Source organism: Schistocerca serialis, chromosome 8 (assembly GCF_023864345.2).
Source record: "Schistocerca serialis cubense isolate TAMUIC-IGC-003099 chromosome 8, iqSchSeri2.2, whole genome shotgun sequence".
NCBI lineage: Eukaryota > Metazoa > Arthropoda > Insecta > Orthoptera > Acrididae > Schistocerca > Schistocerca serialis.
Genome location: NC_064645.1, coordinates 485,852,436 through 485,872,656, shown reverse-complemented (window position 1 = coordinate 485,872,656; position 20,221 = coordinate 485,852,436). Strand labels below are relative to the sequence as shown.

The window sequence follows — 20,221 nt, the reverse complement described above, 5'->3', positions numbered from 1 at the left end:
TTGAATACGCCATCGTACATCAGTGTTACGGCTTAAGAAGAAGAAAACTAAGGCAACAGTTGTTTCATAAAGCAATAGAACAGGTAACAGAAGCATATATTTGGGTAGCAACATTTCGCACTGTTGCTTTACACGAGGCGTGTTTTTTAAGTTTAAATACCGTTTGGCCACAGCGCCGCGGACGGAGTTCTGCGCATGTGCACTGGCTACCTACATCTGTTGTCTACACACTGACGCCATTACAGTTCAAATGGCTCTGAGCACTATGGGACTTAACATCTGAGGTCATCAGTCCCCTAGAACTTAGAACTACTTAAACCTAACTAACCTAAGGACAGCACACACATCCATGCCCGAGGCAGGATTCGAACCTGCGACCGTGGCAGTCGCGCGGTCCCAGACTGAAGCGCCAAGAACCGCTCGGCCACACCGGCCGTCAACCATTACAGTCTGATTATTCCTTGTTTACGTTGAGTACTGAGTGTTTAAGATGCCTCCAATAATCGTGAGTCCCGCCGACTGTGAAGTACGGGGTGTTATAAGATTTCTTAGTGCTAAAGGCCTAAAAGCGATCGATATTCATCGTGAGATCTGTGCAGTTTACGGAGAAAACATTATGAGTGATGGAATGGTAAGAAAGTGGGTGAGAGCATTTAAAGATGGCCGCACAAATGTGCATGATGAACAACGGTGTGGGCGTCCTTCGGTCGTTAATGAAAGTCTAGTGCAGCAAGTGAACAATAAGGTGAGAGAAAACAGACGCTTTACGATTTCCTCCTTGCGGGATAACTTTCCTAATGTTTTTCGTAGTGTTTTGTATGGCATTGTGACCGAGAACTTGAACTACCGAAAATTGTGCGTACGTTGGGTACCGAAAATGTTGACGGATGTGCACAAAACCAAACGTTTAGACAGTGCATTGACTTTCCTTGAGCGGTACCACAACGACGGTGATGATTTCTTAAGCCAAACTGTTACGGGCGATGAAACGTGGGTGGCCTACGTCATACCAGAATCAAAGCAACAGTTCATGGAATGCAGAATTCAGATTCACCCAGAAAAGTGAAGTTCAAGCAAACAATTTCTGCCCGGAAAATCATGTGCACAGTTTTTTGGGACAGAAAAGGTGTATTGCTTGTGGAACTCCTGCCTTGTAATGAGAAAATCAATGCAGCAGCTTACTGTAAGACATTGCACAATCTGCGCCGTTCAATTCAGAATAAAAGACGTGGCAAGTTGAACAAGAGCATCGTTTTGCTGCAAGACAATGCCAGTCCGCATGTGGCGAATCAGACCAAAGATCTCATCACATCTTATCGATAGGAAACTCTAGATCATCCTCCGTATCTTGCGTCCAGTGATTACCATCTGTTCCTGCACTTGAAGAAACACCTGCGCGGTCAGTGTCTTCAAGACGATGACGAAGTCAAAACAGTGGTGATGCAGTGGTTAACAAGTCAGGCGGCAGACTTCTGTGAGGAGGGTGTTCAAAAACTGGTACAACGTTATGACAAGTGCCTCAATATTGACGGAAATTATGTAGAAAAGTAGATTAAGGTACAGGCTTTCATGTAAAAATAAAATTATTGAGATATCTTAGCACGTCTTTTTTTAATTTCAAAACGGTACTTACTTAAAAAACACGCCTCGTATCATTGGTAGCGCCATCAGTGGCACACATGCCGTCGTTTGGCCGTATAGGCAAGTTTGATAGTTTCCAAGCCTGCTTACAACACGGTTCAAAGCAGACAGCGGCGAGACGTATTGAATCCCACGCACAGGGTGACTACTTTTGCCAATAGATCTATCACGACGACTTTGATTGCTAACTTGTGTTGTGTTTGGTGTTTGATCTAGCTTGGACTTGCTATTTTTTTTTTATCGATAGCTGCCAACGGAGTAGGTCTGTAACGGATGGATTGTAACCGTATTGTTCGATACAGACGTTCGACGGTTATATGCAATAATAATTGTTTTGGAATAAGTTTTGTAAATCGTAAATACTATCTATCTATCTGTTGTCCAAGTTACATATATTTTGCGAGAATAAAAGCAATTATAATGTACTTTAATAGCATTCCTGCAGCTGGCGCGTCTAATCCTTGACTTGACACTGATTTCAAATGTCACACTCAAGAGGAGATTTTATTGTTAATGAATGTAATTAATATAAATTAGTTTCTTGAATTGGATAACATATTAAATTAATCACTAGACGTATTAGCTTGCCAATAATGCCGAAACGAAGCAAGCGTTTACTCGTGTCCTGTCTTACTTGATGGCTCGAAAACAGGGACAAATATAACAGTGGTGGAAGCTTACACCACAACCGTTGTTCGATGGAAGATCCACTAATGTCTGAAATGAAATCAGAGTGACGTGTGGTCCTCCTGGCGGCATTTTGCTGTCCTACTCACCTTCGGTGGCCACGGCGCTGATGTGCACGCCCTGCTTGTGCGCCATGAAGCCCAGGTACGTGAAGATGACGAAGCCGGAGAAGAAACTCGTGAAGCAGTTCACCGCCGTCGTGATGAGGCAGTCCCTGCACACAGAAAAAAAATGGTTCAAATGGCTCTGAGCACTATGGGACTCAACTGCTGAGGTCATTAGTCCCCTAGAACTTAGAACTAGTTAAACCTAACTAACCTAAGGACATCACAAACATCCATGCCCGAGGCAGGATTCGAACCTGCGACCGTAGCGGTCTTGCGGTTCCAGACTGCAGCGCCGTTAACCGCACGGCCACTTCGGCCGGCACACACAGAAAAACACCAGCCGTGTCATCTTCTAGGTGCTCCATCTAATCAGAAACTGAGTTTTCGCTAAGTAATTTGGAGGAATACTAAACCTAAAACACTATCTAGACTGAAAAACAAACCACCTTCTGTCACAAGTTGCGTTTATTTACTGCACTATGCATTTCGAGCCCTGGAGGCTCATCTTCAGGTGCTTTTTAGTGATTTACGTGAGGTTTTTTAGTTGTTTGCCTGTTGATATTACATTTTTGTGTTACAACATGGTATATTGCAGATATAAGTTTAACAGCGTTAATAATATGAAACTAACTTACAGTTTAACATTGTATGATGTCTGCTTCTGTTGTGCAGTCGGTATACACAATACACGTCTTTCATTTTGCAGTACATACTGGGATATATACATTGTCGCATTTCGCACTTTGTAGTAGCAGAACGTAAACATGCCAAAGATTCTCGTTCATACAGATGTTCTACTTCTAAATATAATCGATTGTCTTGTTTTACAGAAGGTAATATGATATAGTATTACTAGTACACAGGTATTATTAAAATAATTATTTGGTACCATATTGTAGGTTGACATCTGTTTGTACTATTGTAGATTTGATTCCTCAGGAATTCCTGCAAAATTAAAGATGTGTATTGTGTATACCAACTGCACAACAGAAGCAGACATCATACAATGTTAAACTGTAAGTTAGTTTCATATTATTAACGCTGTTAAACTTTTATCTGCAATATACCATATTGTAACACAAAAATGTAATATCAACAGGCAAACAACTAAAAAACCTGATGTAAATCACTAAAAAGCACCTGAAGTTGAGCCTCCAGGGCTCGAAATACATAGTGCAGTAGATAAACGCAACTTGTGACTGAAGGCGGTTTGTTCTTCATTTTACGAAAGTAAAACAGTCGCGGACGAAACACTGAAAAACAATGGATAAAATTAAACTATCTAGACTTATGAGAAGTTACTTTTGATTCACTAGAGCTAAACCCTCTCATGTCACGAATATACCAGTATCCGCAGTCATTAATTGATTGAACTATTTCACATTTCGCTGTAAGGCACAAAATGTGAAAATCAACTTGATCTAGTAAGTTCATAAAGCATTTGGAAATTTCCGTACAGCGTCTGTCATTGCGTGTATGATGTATTGGTGTACCGTTGCGTCAGACCTTGAATGTTACCTTTCGATTGGGGTGTGCTGTTCAGTATGTTTTCACTACGAGCTTTTTTCTGCCCTAACAACAAAATACAGATTATTACTATAAACACAGATTATTGCTATAAATCTAGGGGTGTGATACAATACAGGCACGCAGGTAGAAGAGCTATAGTGTGAAATTATCTACAGCAAAGTCTGTACTCTGTACGAAGCAATCCCACGTTCCATAGTGTTAATTTGGCGACGGCATTGGAAAGAAATATTTCAGGTACACCTACACGTGTATTCAAACGTTGCTAAATTTCCTTTCATGATTATCACTTGAATATAAGTTGGAGGAAGTAGTATGTTTCGCACTGGAAAACAGGATCTTGCAGTTTACGGAATAAGTCGCTCTGTGGTGCAAAGCTTTCTTCTAGTGGCGTCTCCGTTGAAGTCTGTGGGGAATTTTTGTGTCGAAAAAGGTCATATTTAAGGGCAACTAAGAGCTGTCGGTGACATAAACCTTACTACCAGTTTTCTGCCAGAGCCTTCATCAGTAATTCACACTGAAGCAAGCACACCTCACTCACACACGACCACCAACTCCAGCATCTCGGGCATGAATGCTGAGTTGGCGGTCGTGTGTGCGTGAGGTGTGCTTGCTTGAGGGTGAGAATGGTGTGCAGGGCCGGCGCAAGGCACGTGCGGGACTTTCCGAGGGGCGGCAAATCTGCCGCCCCCCCCCCTTTTTCTTAAGACGAACTCAACATTCACGCCCAAGAGGGGATTCGAAACGAAACCTCGGAGGGACCGGCTGCGGGAGCTGTGGCATGGCGCCTCGACTACCTACCGGCCGCCCCTGTTGAACAAGGGGAGGGGAGGAGGACTAATTTCTTCCTCGCCACTGTGGCAGCACCGTCGTGTTTACGCCGGAGGAACAGGGAGGGGGAAGCAGTCTGGCATACACGGCAGTAGTGATGGGCTAAACTGCGATTTACCGATATCAGTGAATTCTGTGAATGCTACTTTTCAGTATCTGTTATTCTTAACTGTGATTTGTCGCAGTTAAGAGTCGCAGTTAAGGAACCTCAGTCGCGTATCCCTCCGCCACTGCTACTTCTGCTACTTCCGCGATTTCTGCGACTTTTGCTACTTCTGCGATTTCTGCTACTTCTGCGATTTCTGTGACTTCTGCTACTTCTGCGATTTCTGTGACTCCTGCGATTTCTGCGACGTACCACCGTATGAAAAAGTTACATCTGTCCACACAGAAAATTGCATCTCAACAAACCTGTCATTGGTAAGTATGTTTTACGTTTATTCTTCCGTTGGCTTTAATTTTGTATTAAATAAACAACTGTGAAAATATTAATAGTGTAATTAATATGTAAGTAGCCGCACAGTACCGTAATAGTTCGTGTTTAGAAAATGAATTCTAACATATTGTTATGTTCATAGGTACCTGAACTACATTTCAGTCACTCAGTAAAGTGATAATTCAAAATATCATTGTCAACAGATCTGAAGAAATTGCCAGTCTTTAGACCGTTTTCGTCAGACGACAGGTTAGTTTCTAAGCGTTTTGATGGACATAATTACTTCAGTGAGATCGTTCTTGCGAATGTGATATAGCAAATATTAGCAAATGTGGTACAGCAAATATTAGCAATCTACTCTGTCAATTATATTGCTAGTAATTAGTGACAGCAAAAATTGTTTAATAATCCTTGTGTTTTTGCAGACGCAGTTCTGACTGATTACTGGTTGCTGTACATATCTCCACATCAAGGCTGTTGAGAGAGACTCGTGACGATTCAAGACAGCTCTTAGAGGATTTGCAGTTTAAAAGTGAAATAATTATGAAATAAGTGTGTGACTGATTAAAGTGTTTCATTGAAGTTGTTGTGCGATTTTAAAGGAATAATAAATGTTAAATACATTGAGTGAATAATAAAAATCTCATTTTCCACATGTTAAGCCGTCCTATACCCGTAATTTTCCGCCACTTATTTATTGGTAAACACTTGTTGGAGAGTGACATGCCGCCCCCCCCCCCCCCTTTCTCCACAATCTTGGTGTGACACTGACCTGTAACATATCCCGAAGTCTACAATATGCATTTTGAGGCTGTTGATATGAAAGTGGGAAGTACAGATCTTCCAGTTAAATCAGGAATAGCTTAAGTGCATTACTTGAAAGTGACACAGGAAAAGCTTACTTATGTAGGTGGTAGTAGTGTCGGCAAAAAGTTCTTGTGTGTGAAGTTGCCATGTAGAACACCAGGTGTAAAACTTTTCTCCCGAGTCTTGAACTGTGTCGGAACAAAAGTGAGGCATTCATATGAATGTTTTCATTTCTCTACATTTATACAGATGTCTGAGTTCTGCTGTGTTAACATTGCAAAGTCCTGTAGGCATGTGGAGTACTAACCAAAACTGTCATATTGGAAGCAGAATCAAACACATTTGTTACGTTACTTGATATTTTCAGGAGAAAAAGGCAATGTTGCTTCTTATTAATATAAAACATTCAGAGTCACAGCAGTATTTGACCAACCATAACTGATGCTGAATGTGCATGTCGTCATATAATATGAAGGGCTTATTTCAATAGTGGTACAAGTCCATTACCTACACTTTTCTGTCTATAATGCTTCTGATATTAGTGATCCAAACAAACATAAATAAAGGTTCATCTCTAGCAAGAAGCCATATGCTTGAATATTTCTGGTATCTCAACTGCAGATTTTTCAGCACTCATTTAACTTTACGACCCTATATCTCAAAATTAACAAAAATGGACTTGTACCACTATTGAAATAAGCCCTTCATATGCACACACAGCACATCGATCTCGTGAGGCACAAGGCTCTCATAACGAAGTACATACGTCGGTCAACAGATGACACTAGGAAAAGTATGTTAACTGCGCTTTTTAGTTGCTACTTGCGACTCTTAGTTGCTACTTGTCAAGGAAATCGCAGTTAGACCACAGTCTAACATAACAGTCGCGACACTCACTGCTGTAAAAGTTGTTGCCGTTTGACAGATGGAGTGACACTAGCGCTCCAAGCGGCAGGTAAGGTGAACGTCAGACGCGTTGTAAGCATAATGTTTGTTTACATCCATTTCCTACGTAATTTCCGAATTATTCGAGTTATTTTCTTGCCTCCAAGAGTTTGTTTAGTATCGGAACGCATATATGTTTCTATTAATGATTCTAAAATAAGCGCAAGTATGGACAAAAACCATGAATAGAGTGGCAAGCTACAACACATTCGTGAAGAAACACTTGTGACATTGGACAGAATTGCAGCTTACCACGTTGATATCAAAAGAATATAAACACACAGATTCACATGTAAGAAGCACAGACATGTACCTCTACATGCAAAAGCGATCGACAGCTCGTTTATCGTTCTGTAGGCCTACTGTGTGTGTCACTGTTGCCTGTTACCACAAGTACGACCTTAATCTTTATATTATTCAAAGTGGGTAAAGCAACTGCCAAATAGTGGCAGAAATATGCTGAAAACATTATAATGAGCTGATTACATTACATTTCACGAAAAACCAAATATTTGAATAATTTTCAAACAATCTGTCTGTTGGCACTTTCCTTGCCCCGTAATAGTTTCGCTCGATGTGCACATTCTGACACTTCACACGCTTTTGTAAGACATGACCAGCTGCACTTAATCTAACCACGTTATCGTCAAAGCACGTCTGTGGTGCGATTCGCACGAATCTGGCACTGATACATGGAGAGCTGAACTGGCTGCTTCTGTGTCATACGACTGTTTTACAGCTCTTGATTGACTGTCGAATCTTTGTGGCAGTTTCCTCTTCATCATCAGTTGAGGTGGCTTATTTAGGATGTCAAACAGTGTGGGTACTGCATTCCACACGAGTTTGTTATTGTCTGCGTTCATGAACTGGTTTTCTTCGAAATGTAGCGGACAAAACCTAATATTATTATGCGGGTAAACTGGGTCTTTCTTCATAAGGTCTTCTCGTCTGCTATTAACAAGCCATTTTCTGCTCCTAAAACGATACATTCATCATTTATACACATACAGTTTGCAAGTGAATCCTGACGATACAGTTTAGTAACATGACGGTATATACGTCTCAGGATCCTTAGGAAACCTAAAAAGAGACAGCTGTGGTGTCTTCTTCCTGTTGTTGCTGCAATTTATTGCGCTACAAACGCTCCCGATGGTATAAACCATTGTATAAATCAAAATACTCAATCACTAATCGCTTTCACGATCGCGCCGAACTCACAGTTCAACCTACCAGCCGCTTGGGGCGCTGCTGGCGCTGTAGGCAACAAAATCGAGGCGAAGTGTCGTGACTGTTATGTTAGACTGTGGTTAGACTCCATAGCGTACCGCAGAGATGGACGTAGTACGAACTTTGGCCAACAGATGCCACTGTTAACCGCGCTTTTTAGTTGCTACTTGCGACTCTTAGTTGCGACTTGTCACGGAAATCGCAGAAAGCAGTGCTAAATTCGACCAATAGATGGCTCACGTCTTTCAATGTGAAATACTACTTGCGACTGCTAACTGTGACTGAAATCGCAGTTAGATTCTGTAAAGTTGCTACTGTGATATCTGTGACTTCTCAGTCACTGTGATTTCTAACAGATACGCGATTTCCTGCCCACCACTACACGGCAGTATTCTTATGAGCGGAGAGCTGCCAGCGTGTTATGCGCCGTGCGGTTTACTCACAATAATTTTGCAGAAGACGAAATCTAATTTGGAAATTCGAATGTAGTGTTCGATACTGCGGTTACATGTTAAGCCTGAAGCGATTTTACTAAGCCCTTCAATGGCAGTTCAAATGGCTCTGAGCACTATGGGACTTAACATCAACGGCCATCAGACCCCTAGAACTTAGAACTACTTAAACCTAACTAACCTAAGGACATCACACACATCCATGCCCGAGGCAGGATTCGAACCCGCGACCGTAGCGGTCGCGCGGTTCCGGACTGTAGCTCCTAGAACCGCTCGGCCACTTTGGCCGGCAAGACGCTGGTAGAGCGAAAAAACATGTTTGGTGGGGAGACTGTGAGGTTGACGGCCTTGTATCCAGTTTTCCTGTGATGAGGTATAGCCATGCTTTGTGTACTAAATGCATTGCAGTAATCAGTTATTGCTATCATACTGGCTACATTATTTCTAAGGCTTCTCGCGAGTTTCTTGTTAGGTATTAGTTCGTACAGATTGTGATTTTAAATGTAATGGCGACTTGTAGATTGTGCAAATGGCTCTGCAGCAACAAGGGCGAGTGTATCTTTTCGATATTTGCCCATTTACACTGATGTCGGATCTAAATAGCCTGTTCAAATAGAAGTAACAATAAACTCTCGTTCTTGCATTTGCCTTGTATACATGATAGGAAACTTATTGCTGATGCTGTCTTCTTAAAGTTTTGGCTATCATTTCTTTGTGAATGACTGAATTTTTATGTCATTTATTGAATTTGGACCAGTGAACTCATGTGTGATAAAATGTATTTTGAATACTTATTAGCGCAAGCACCATTACTGCACACACGTCTAATTTCTTGAGTAAATATATTGTTGTGTGCAAATTATTTTCCGTCTCACTAGAGACTTTTCCCAGGAACATAGTAACATTTTCCATCGTCATCGCTACCAATCATAAACCTTTGCCAGAGCTGAATATTCTGATCACTCCTATTGTTTGTGCAATATTCTGCCTGCTACAGATTCTCACAACAGCAAAGCTATTTCTCTTGCCTTTATTTAATATTCATTGTTGTGAAGGTAAGTTCAGCGAGCAGTGATAATGTGCAGTACTAATCCTTATATGTGAACAAAGAGTAGGATTCAGTTGAGATTCGTGGAGGCGGCCAAAATGTTTATTCAAGGTTTTTAGGATTGTACAGAAACGCTTTCCTTGCAGTGGCTAGACTGCATTGTGTATCCTATCTACTTTGGCCATCATCTGTTGTTTTGTTGCACAAATAACAAAACTCCTGTATGACTTTGCGTCTCACTTCCTAATCAATTTCTTCAGCATGGCAGCAGATTTTATTCGGCATTATGTTACCCTTGTTTTACTTTTGTTCAAGTTCAGATTGTAACTAATTTTCGAGACACTATCCATTCTGTTGACGTGCTCATCTGTCCTTTGCCTTTTCTAACAGTACCACAATGACATCTAAAGATCTCAAAGTTTTCAATTATTTTCCCTTTCTAAATTTCTCATTAGTTTTCTGCACATCTTTCTTACTGTGTTAACATTGTGGATAGGCTACGACTCTGTCTCATTTCCTGCTCAACTTCTGCCATCCTTTGATTCTTGGAACTGCACTCACGCCTCAGTACAAGTTCCGTTCCCTGTTACCTTAAGAATTCTAAAGCGTGCTTTCAAATCATTATCGTCAAAAGATTTCTCGAACTCTGCAGTCAGTATAAGCATAGGTTTTCATGTTTTCAACTGTCTTGTAAGATACGTCTTAGGGTCAATGTCGCCTTGTGTGCTTCTGCAAGCTAGGTGTGATGTATTATCGAAGTCAGATGCATGTGTATTTTTTCAATTACTCATTTGCGTTGTTTTGACCTAATATTCTTGGTACAAACATGCGCTTTGCAAGCATTGCCCCTATACAGAATGACCTATTTACAGGCCGGCCGTTGTGGCCGAGCGGTTCTAGGCGCTTCAGTCCGGAACCGCGCTGCTGCTACGGTCGCAGGTTCGAATCCCGCCTCGGGCATGGATGTGTGTGATGTCCTTAGGTTAGTTAGGTTGAAGTAGTTCTACGTCAAGGGGACTGATGACCTCAGATGTTAAGTCCCATAGTGCTTAGAGCCATTTTTTTGACCTATTTACACTTAAGCTGTAGTCATGTGTCATATGCTTCCAGATCTTAACTGTTTAAATTAATTATTTTGTTCAACTCCCAGTCTGCCTATCACAAGGCCAGTTCAGTTATTAAAATAAGCTATCAACAACGCAACAGTTAACTTTAAAATTGGCGAAACCAACCAGATTAAACAAACTATCCGCAGATAAGTCTGAAGTGTACTACGTATGCTCAGTATTTTTCAATCGACTGCACGAGAGGTAGTCTCAGAGTTTAAATTATCACCTCTAAAAATGAAGTTGTGTAATTATTTGTTTATTTATTTGCGAATACTTGTCTACCGCCATACAACACATTGAAATCCTTTTGCCATAGTACTACAGTACACCGCTACAGGCCAAAACAGTATGGTGCGGCACATCGATAAAGTGGCGTACCATGAGGTAGGTAATTAGTTTTCTGCATTCGAGAGGAACAATACATTAATAATCGATACTGAACTGGCGCAAGAGTACAGCAACAGTGCACCATATATGACACAGTGCTTACGTGTTGCAGACGCTTCCAGTGTTTTGAAACCAGTCTGAATGAACAGTAGGACAGTAGGAAAGTGAAAATCAGTCGTGGATGAGTTTTCAGCATCTCACTCTCATCCAAAAAGCCCGCCGAAGTGAGGCAGCAACGGGAATGTTACAGCCAAACCATAAAAAAATTTTAAAGTCCTAATCACCGTCGACGAGTTCAGGGTGTGTCTCCACCTCCCCGACACAAAGCAGTAAAACAAACATATGGACTCACCCTACCACCGAAAAAGAAGGCGCATCCATCATCAGCCTCGATGGTGCTGTTCTTTGGGACTGCCACGGTGTGGTGCTAACGGCTTATGCTCGGAAGGACAGAACGTTACAGGAGCATACTACCGAAATGCCCTGACGACGTTACGGGTAGCTGTCAAGGTGGTGTGTCTGCTCCATGACAAGGCCTCGACACAGACATTTCAGAGCTGCTAGATTTGTCGGCAGTCCCCACACCTACTCGTTACCCCAGACTTCAATATCCTAGGCTTTTGGTAATGGGGAACTTGAAGGAATTGATCCATGCCATACCAGTCAATCATGTGCAGACACTACAGGGTCACATCCTCAATGCGTGTGCCAGCAGGTACAACAACAACAACAACAACAACCAGTTATTCTTCAAAGGGTGTATCATTCCTTAAGCTGGAGGGCAGTGGGGTGGTGCATTGTCATGAACGGACGCTAAACTGAACACCTCCTGCAAACACTTCTTTATGGCAGAAAGTAGATATTTTTGGTTTCTGGACCCATGTTTATTGGATTTATCTCAGAAACTGTGCATTTCCGGAGTCATGTCTACTGGACTTATCTCCGAGAATATGCATTTCCGTATCGATGTTAAATGAACGTAGCCTACGAGCCCTCTATGCTGAAAAATATCCAGAGCGCAGAGTGGCCTCTGATAAACTGTTTGGCAGACTTTTCCAGCGTCTGAGGAACACATTTAAACATTTAAAATGTTTATTTGACACCACAAACTTCCGTCAAGCCACAGTCACTAAAACAATACAATTTTTTTTAAAAGGTTACACAACTAGTTTCGACACACTCAGTCGTAATTTTCAAATCTAATTACAATCCTGGAAAACTGCATTAATAATTGCAACCACACTTCTCTCGTAATATTTGAAAATAGCATGGTTGGAATTGTTAATGCAGTTTCGCAGATTTTTTTGTGATTAGATTTGAAAATGACGACTCAGTGCATCGAAACTAGTTATGTAACCTTTTAAAAAAAATTATTTTAGTGACTGTGGCTTGAGGTCCGTTTTTGGTGTCACATAAACACTATATACATATATAGTGAGGTCCACTTAACCATTTCAGCGCAAATATCTCTGGAACAACAACAGCAGATGTTGAGAAACGACTTTCGTATATATGAATGTAAGGCAACGGCTCACGAAAGTAAATACTGCAAGGCATTCTAAAACGTAAGGAAATATTATTTCCAACACAAACTTATGTTTTTTTTAGAGGGACACGCCACATTGTTTCTTACACAATCGATAACCTGAAAAATCACAAAAAGAATATCATTGGTTGCATTGCAATACGTCAGTTTCATCCCGCGAAATTGCAAAGTGAGGTTGACACTTGAAATAAACGAAACCTGCCGCTCTTGCACATCCCGAGATGCAAGTGTGAACCCTCTGTTGCTCGTAATAGCCCTGTGATTGACATACTACGATGCAACAAACGCTGTACTTATTGGTGTTTAGACTATTGTTAAGGAGACCGGAAACAATGCATATGTCCAGTCACACACAATGAGAAATAAGGAAAGGATCTGCTCGTTCGTGCTTTACTGGTCTTCACTGCTGTACTGGAATCGACAGAACGGTGACGAGAAACCGAATAACACCGTCCAGGGTAAACATAATTAATGGCTGACTAAGGATCCAACCAGGATGGTGGTTTGCTGGTTAGTGTTTAACGTCCCGTCGACAACGAGGTCATTAGAGACGGAGCGCAAGCTCCGGTTAGAGAAGGATTGGGAAGGAAATCGGATGTGCCCTTTCAAAGGAACCATCCCGACATTTGCCTGAAACGATTTAGGGAAATCACGGAAAACCTAAATCAGGACTCCTGGAGACGGGATTGAACCGTCGTCCTCCCGAATGCGAGTCCAGTGTGCTAACCACTGCGCCACCTCGCTCGGTCCAACCAGGATGATGATGATGTTTGGTTTGCCGGGCGCTCAACTGCGCGGTTATCAGCGCCCATACAAATTCCCAACCTGGCTCAGTCCAGTCTCGCCACTTCCATGAATGAGGATGAAATGATGAGGACAACACAAACACCCATCCAACCAGGAGGTAAATGGTAGTTGTATGCAGTTTTGTGAGTGGACATCTGTATTGTTTCCAGCCCCCTTATAACAGTGTAAATAACAATAAGTACAGCGTTTGTTGTATCCTAGTCCGTCAATCGCATCGCGATTACGAGCAACGTCGGGTTCACGCTTCCATCTCGGGATGTGCCAACCTTGGGATGTGCCATAGCGGCGCGTGTCGTTTGTTTCTGGCGTCTACTTCATTTTGCAATGTCTCTGGAGATAACTGACGCATTGCTATGCAACTCACGCCATTCTTTTTGTGATTTTTCATGCTACTGATCGTATAAGAAAAAATTATTAAAAAAATTATTAAAAAAAAAACAAAAGTCTGAGTTGACAATATTTGCTTACGTTCGGAATATAGTGTTTACGTTAATGAGCCCCTGCCTTACATTCATAGGTGTGGAAGTCGCTTTTCAGTATCAATTGTTGTTCCAGAGATATTTCCGTTGGAAGTTTTAAGTGGACCACAACACCATCACCACGCTTCATCGCCACAGCTTGATGTTTTCCAGATGACAGTTGATTTATGACTACTCCTTGACATTAATGCATTTTACTATCGACGGTAATTTTCAATGATAATAGATTTTTTGGGACGCCCCAGTAAGAACCATTTTATACAGACTCTTGTATGATTATCAGTTTATCGAAAACTGTAGTGAGTAAAGGTTTATCTCATCAGCAGCTCTGATTAAGTCTTAAATACGACTTTATTCAAATGTTTTTGAGATGTGCTACACCACCTGCAAACAAATTATTTTTGTGTCATTCTCTGACTGTTCAAATCCGTGACGAAACGAGCAGGTATTGTTTCAGTCTATCCTATCTGATCCGTTAATCCAGTTTGGTTTACTTAACTGACAGTGATTAATCGTGACAATATCTTGACAAGCTCAGCAGACATCACCCACTGGAATCAGAGGAAAATTTCAGTATAAGGATAAACAATAATAATAATAATGTCGTGTGACTAGGGCTCCCGTCGAGTAGACCGTTCGCCTGGTGCAAGTCTTTCGATTTGACGCCACTTCGGCGACTTGCGCGTCGATGGGTATGAAATGATGCTGATTAGGACAACACAACACCCAGTCCCTGAGCGGAGAAAATCTCCGACCCAGCCGGGAATCGAACCCGGGCCCTTAGGATTGACCTTTTCTTTTTAATCTCATTTTGTTCGTTATAGTTCGTTGCAATTGTTCGTGGCGGACGTCCCCAGAAACCTGTTGAAGTTCGTTATTGATCCATTCACTCAGTTTTTTTTTATTACAGAGGACAGCTAACCCTCTGACCGAACACGCTGAGCTACCGTGCCGGCATAAATGTACTATGCCGTGTGACGAGGGCCTCCCGTCGGGTAGACCGCTCGCCTGGTAAAATCATTGACCGAAGCTGGAATCGAACCCAGACCGTAGATATATGAACCTATCATCATCCCAACAGACCAACAAATCCTCTTCTCACATTCCGTCGCGATGACCACTCAGCTACCGGGGGCGGATATAAGGATAAATAATACACACTCTATTAACATTTCTCATCCTAGTCCTTTTTCTGATATCGATTTGCAAAAATTTATTTAGAGATCTCATATTTAAATTTAAAGCAATTACAGTCCTCGGTCGCAAAAATTAAGTCTTTTGACATGGTTTGGGCACTTCTATGAGTGCCTTCATCAGAAATTAAACATTCAAATTGGCCAGTAACATATGTACAAAATTATGGGAAAAATTTTTTTATATAAAAAAATGTAAGTACTGACTAACAGTACAAGAAAGAAACGGTACTTAGATGTCACGTATAAAATAAATATCAAGCGATAAAGCTTCAGTCACAATTTTTAAAAAAAAAGAATACATGGAAGGCGAGCCACTATGGGCTGCTCATACATGTTAAGCCACAGGTAGCAACAGACTAAGGCATCAGCGTGAGCAACTGCGGGCAGGTAAACATTGCACCAAGAGTGCCATCTAGTAGCCGCAAATATAAGTAGGCTACTTAATATTTAAAATGTAGGCAGATGAATGTTAAGATGAACATTATTTAGTACATGAAGTAACAGGCAATATTTTATATGACAGCATCAGACATGGTAACTTTTTGTCTACGTAAAAGCTTAGAAATACTGTATTAAGACTGAAAACTGATTAACAAATGTTCAAATGGCTCTGAGCACTATGGGACTTAACTGCTGTGGTCATCAGTCCCCTAGAACTACTTAAACCTAACTAACCTAAGGACATCACACACATCCATGCCCGAGGCAGGATTCGAACCTGCGACCGTACTGGTCGCGTGGCTCCAGACTGCAGCGCCTAGAACCGCTCGGCCACTCCGGCCGGCACTGATTAACAGTACAAAAAAAGAAACAGTGCTTACATGTCACGTATTTATTTTATACGTGACATGGAAGTACTGTTTCTCTCTTGTACTGTTACTTACATTTTTTTGTATAAAAATTTTTTTTCCTTAATTTGGTACTTACGTTGTAGGCCAATTTGAATGTTTAATTTCTGATGAAGGCACTCATAGAAGTGCCGAAACCAGGTCAAAAGACTTAATTTTTGCGACCGAGGGTTGTAATTGCTTCAACTTTAATTTGTAAATGGTCGCTGACCACGCAGCCATGTTAAAAACTTTAAGATCCCACATTTACTTTTAGTAAATTACTTGCAACAGAGTACAAAGAACTTATCTCCACTGATTCACAATGGTGAATGTGGAAGTATGCAGTATTTCTGCCACGGTTTACAGAAACAGGAGAACGGCAGTATCGTAGTATACGTTTTTGATGCGAAACGTGTATCTGCAGCTAAATCAATACAACTCTGTGACACTGGCCGTTTATCAGACTACTTATTTTTTTTACTACTTAAGGTAGTCGTTTTGCTTACCTGAAACAGTTATTGTGGAATGTGTTGTAACTGGCGTATGAGAGATGCACGCCGAAGCCCGCTCCGACGGAATAAAAGATCTGGACAGCAGCGTCCACCCACACCTGCATCACGGAATCAAACATTAGTCTACGAAAGGCTACAGCTACTTTTAAATGCGGTTATGCATTATGAAAATCCTGAAATCTACATGTTTTTATTAGGAATTAATGAAATGTAAGTCGTATGCCATAACCAAAGACAAAAATTTTCTAGATGACATTTATTTTACTCTTTTGTAGAACGTATACTGCTATGGACATTTTGTTACAGGCTAGAACTGTACGCAATACAAGGATTCAACAGGGATTTCCAGCCTTTGGTATGCAATGAGCAACCAACTGCGTCATCCAGTGCCATTCATGGGCCTTTTCCAAGCTCTGCTTCCAGCTCCAGACATTCGACTAAATGGTGTCTTCTCAAGAACGCGTGTTATTATTAGTTACAGTGATACAGCTGATAGAACGTAACTCAAACAAGTACTCATGGAAGGTGTTAAACAGAGGCAAATGTGTAAGTTCAAAGCTGATTCTCATGAATTCCATCTCATACCGCAATGCACTTTCAAACTCTCGTGACAACCCCACGTACAGCACTTGCGAGGTCGTCTTAGCGTTAGAGTTCCGCAGCTCAGTCGCTGAAAACGGAGCCAAAAAGCATCACTTTGCCCGTCCGCTGGCTGTCTGTCTGTCCGACTACTAAAAACCCTTTCTCTCGGGCGACCATCACCTCCTACGGAAATCAGCGGCCTATTATTTACGCGAATTACCTCTGACCTGAGCGTAGGCATATACCTGCACAAACCTATCAAAAACTGTCGGATCCCTGATAATGCAGATCAGTGATGTATTTCGTTCCAAAGACGGACAAACAAGGTATTGAGCAGGTGGCCTAATGTTTGGGCTCATCAGCGTATAATTTGGTCTGTATGATATATTAGACGATGAGTAAAAAGAACGTCCTAGATGAATGGTATGCTCAAGACGACAGAAGGCTAATGCGTGTTGTAGCTGTGAAGCTGTAACAACAACGATTCTGTACTATTGTACATATAAGTAAATCCTTTCATCTGATTTTACGATAAACTTGTGTAATTGATGTTCTGATTTCATTTCTTTTTGTTTCATGCAATTATGTTAAGAAAACTGTGAATAAGTTTCAATGTGAATATTGATGTTTATGTCAAATGTCAAGTAATATTGTAATAGAATTGAAATGTAACGAATGTTGAAACTGTCGTAAGATGTTTAAAATTGTAACTGTGCGTCTGGTCCATACGTAGGGAATGTGTTAGGATATGTAGAATGCAAAACCTCGGGTGAATACCCGGTCTGTCAGGGAGCGGTAAAAGGTGAATGGCAGGCGAGCGCGGGAAAATGTACGCGGGCACTGCACAGCACAACGGGCACAGTAGTAGTTAGTTTGGCACTGGTTTAAGCAACACCTTCTGGGGCGAGGGGGCTCTCCTGGAAGACATAGCTTCACTGAGCCTTGGGTATGCCGTTCTAACGCCCACACAGCATGGCAAAATTCCATAGGCACTAAGCCCGCTTTGGTGGCCGAGCGGTTCTAGGCGCTACAGTCTGGAACCGCGCGATCGCTACGGTCGCAGGTTCGAATCCTGCCTCGGGCACGGATGTACGTGATGTCCTTAGGTTAGTTAGGTTTAGGTAGTTCTAAGTTCTAGGGGACTGATGACCTCAGAAGTTAAGTCCCATAGTGCTCAGAGCCATTTTGAGCCATAGGCACTAAATGGAAAAGTATTGCGACGCTAACAAGAATTAAAGTGCCGATACGTCAAGAGCCATAGCTTTGGTTGTATGTGTGCTCTGTGCCTCCCCATCTTGCCGCCCGCCAACCGCCGCATCGATACTAGCAGGTTGAAACTTTTAGTACTGTATTCGTATGGATCAGAGAGTGAACTGTGTTTGTTTGGTGCAATAATAACCTGAATGTTACCAGAATTTTTCCATCATTTAATTATCCTCACAACTAACCTAGACAGGGTCCTTTCCAAACGTTGTGCAATCCGAGTGTCCCGAAATGAAAATTAAAAAATTGTGTTAATAATAATTATTTGCAGAACTAGCTATATTAGAATGGTGTTTAAAGAAATGTTTTGTTAATGAACCAGTAAATGAATAGCGAAGGTCTAACGAAGTCGATAACTTTAGTATTGATATAGTAACGAAGTTTATTATTTCGAGACAGATTTAAAGGCATTTAAATGAGCAGTAAATAAGATGAAAAGAGTAGTAACTTATATACTGGAAATCTTGAATGAATAATAAATTCAGTAATCATTTTTTTTAAAATACAGCGATCATAACAGCTTCAGGGTCCCCCTTTCATTCATTTGAATTCTGTAGTGTCCTAAATTGGTTTGATCAGCAAAAGTTAAAGTAAATATAAAAGTCAAAATTTATAAGTGTTTTATCTTTATAAAAATTGACATTTAGTGTGCGGCGTGAAAGTACAATTTCTAGGGTAACCTATGCCCGATTTTAATTAGATTAATAGACAGTATAAAGTTTTGTAGTAAACATTATAGTGTAGTGTTACGTATTCATGATTTTCCATATCAGTACAGAACGTGAAACTATCAGTTCAATACATTTTCTGGTTCTAAAATTCTACTATATTATGCAGTGTTACAACTTGTTGTTTTGCATGAATGTATACCAACTTGTACAGGGAAGAAACTCAGTTAATGCCTAATTAGGCTGGCGACCGTATTATTGTCACATTGGTAGCATCTTCTGGTTTGCTTTTGATCCATCCTGACGTGTGATTGCATTTCGAGCTTACTTGACGGATCATTGTTATTACAGAGTAGATGTAAGTCTGATTGGCCACCATTCAGGTACACGCGGTCGATATCTATGCGAAAATCCTTTCTCATAAGGTGAAACCCGCTCACTTTCCATAGCACAGGCTTTAACGAGTACTGTGTCAGGGATTACAAAGCGACCACAGGCTATCGCAAACGCTAGCGATGGGACGACTGCGTTACGGCCGGCCGTGGTGGCCGAGCGGTTCTAGGCGCTTCAGTCCGGAACCGCGCGACTGTTACGGTCGCAGGTTCGAATCCTGCCTCGGGCATGAATGTGTGTGATGTTCTTAGGTTAGTTGGGTTTAAGTAGTTCTAAGGTCTAGGGGACTGAAGACCTCAGATGTTAAGTCCAATAGTGCTCAGAGCCATTTTTTTGACTGCGGTACGAAGGAGCCGGCCGCCGCTCGAGTTTACCGAGGGCCGCTGCCGATAATGCGCTAACTGTCAAAAGTCTACTTGGCGTTACGTGTTTGTTCGTCTTTAATGGTTCTCACATGATTTTCATGAGAGAAGTAGACAGATTACGTATAGACCTAAGACAGTCCAGCTATAGGTCTTAGTCTGTCAACCTACTCGTACAGGTATCGTGTGAATTGGATTGTCGCAAGGCGATCGGGTTTATCAGGGATTGGCAGTGTGTGGAGTTATTGCCTGGCATGAACAGTTTTTTTTTCTATAGCAAGCTAACGGGTGCGGTAAGTCAGATTTTTGAGAAGAGACTACCGTGAATTGATGTAGCTGCGAGAGTCGTCCCCCCCCCCCCCCCCTTCGTCCCCTCCAG

The 20,221-nt window shown here is 41.6% G+C and overlaps 1 protein-coding gene across 1 annotated transcript in view; it reads right to left on the bottom strand.

Moving 5' to 3' along the window:
- Positions 1 to 20,221, bottom strand: part of LOC126416626 (sodium-dependent noradrenaline transporter-like) — a 387,224-nt gene that overhangs the window by 105,841 nt on the left and 261,162 nt on the right. The window contains exons 6-7 of the mRNA XM_050084387.1: positions 16,569 to 16,672; positions 2,418 to 2,542 (exon numbers count right to left, since the gene is read on the bottom strand). Coding sequence (XP_049940344.1) covers positions 2,418 to 2,542; positions 16,569 to 16,672 — 229 coding nt within the window. The remainder of the gene's footprint in view (positions 1 to 2,417; positions 2,543 to 16,568; positions 16,673 to 20,221) is intronic.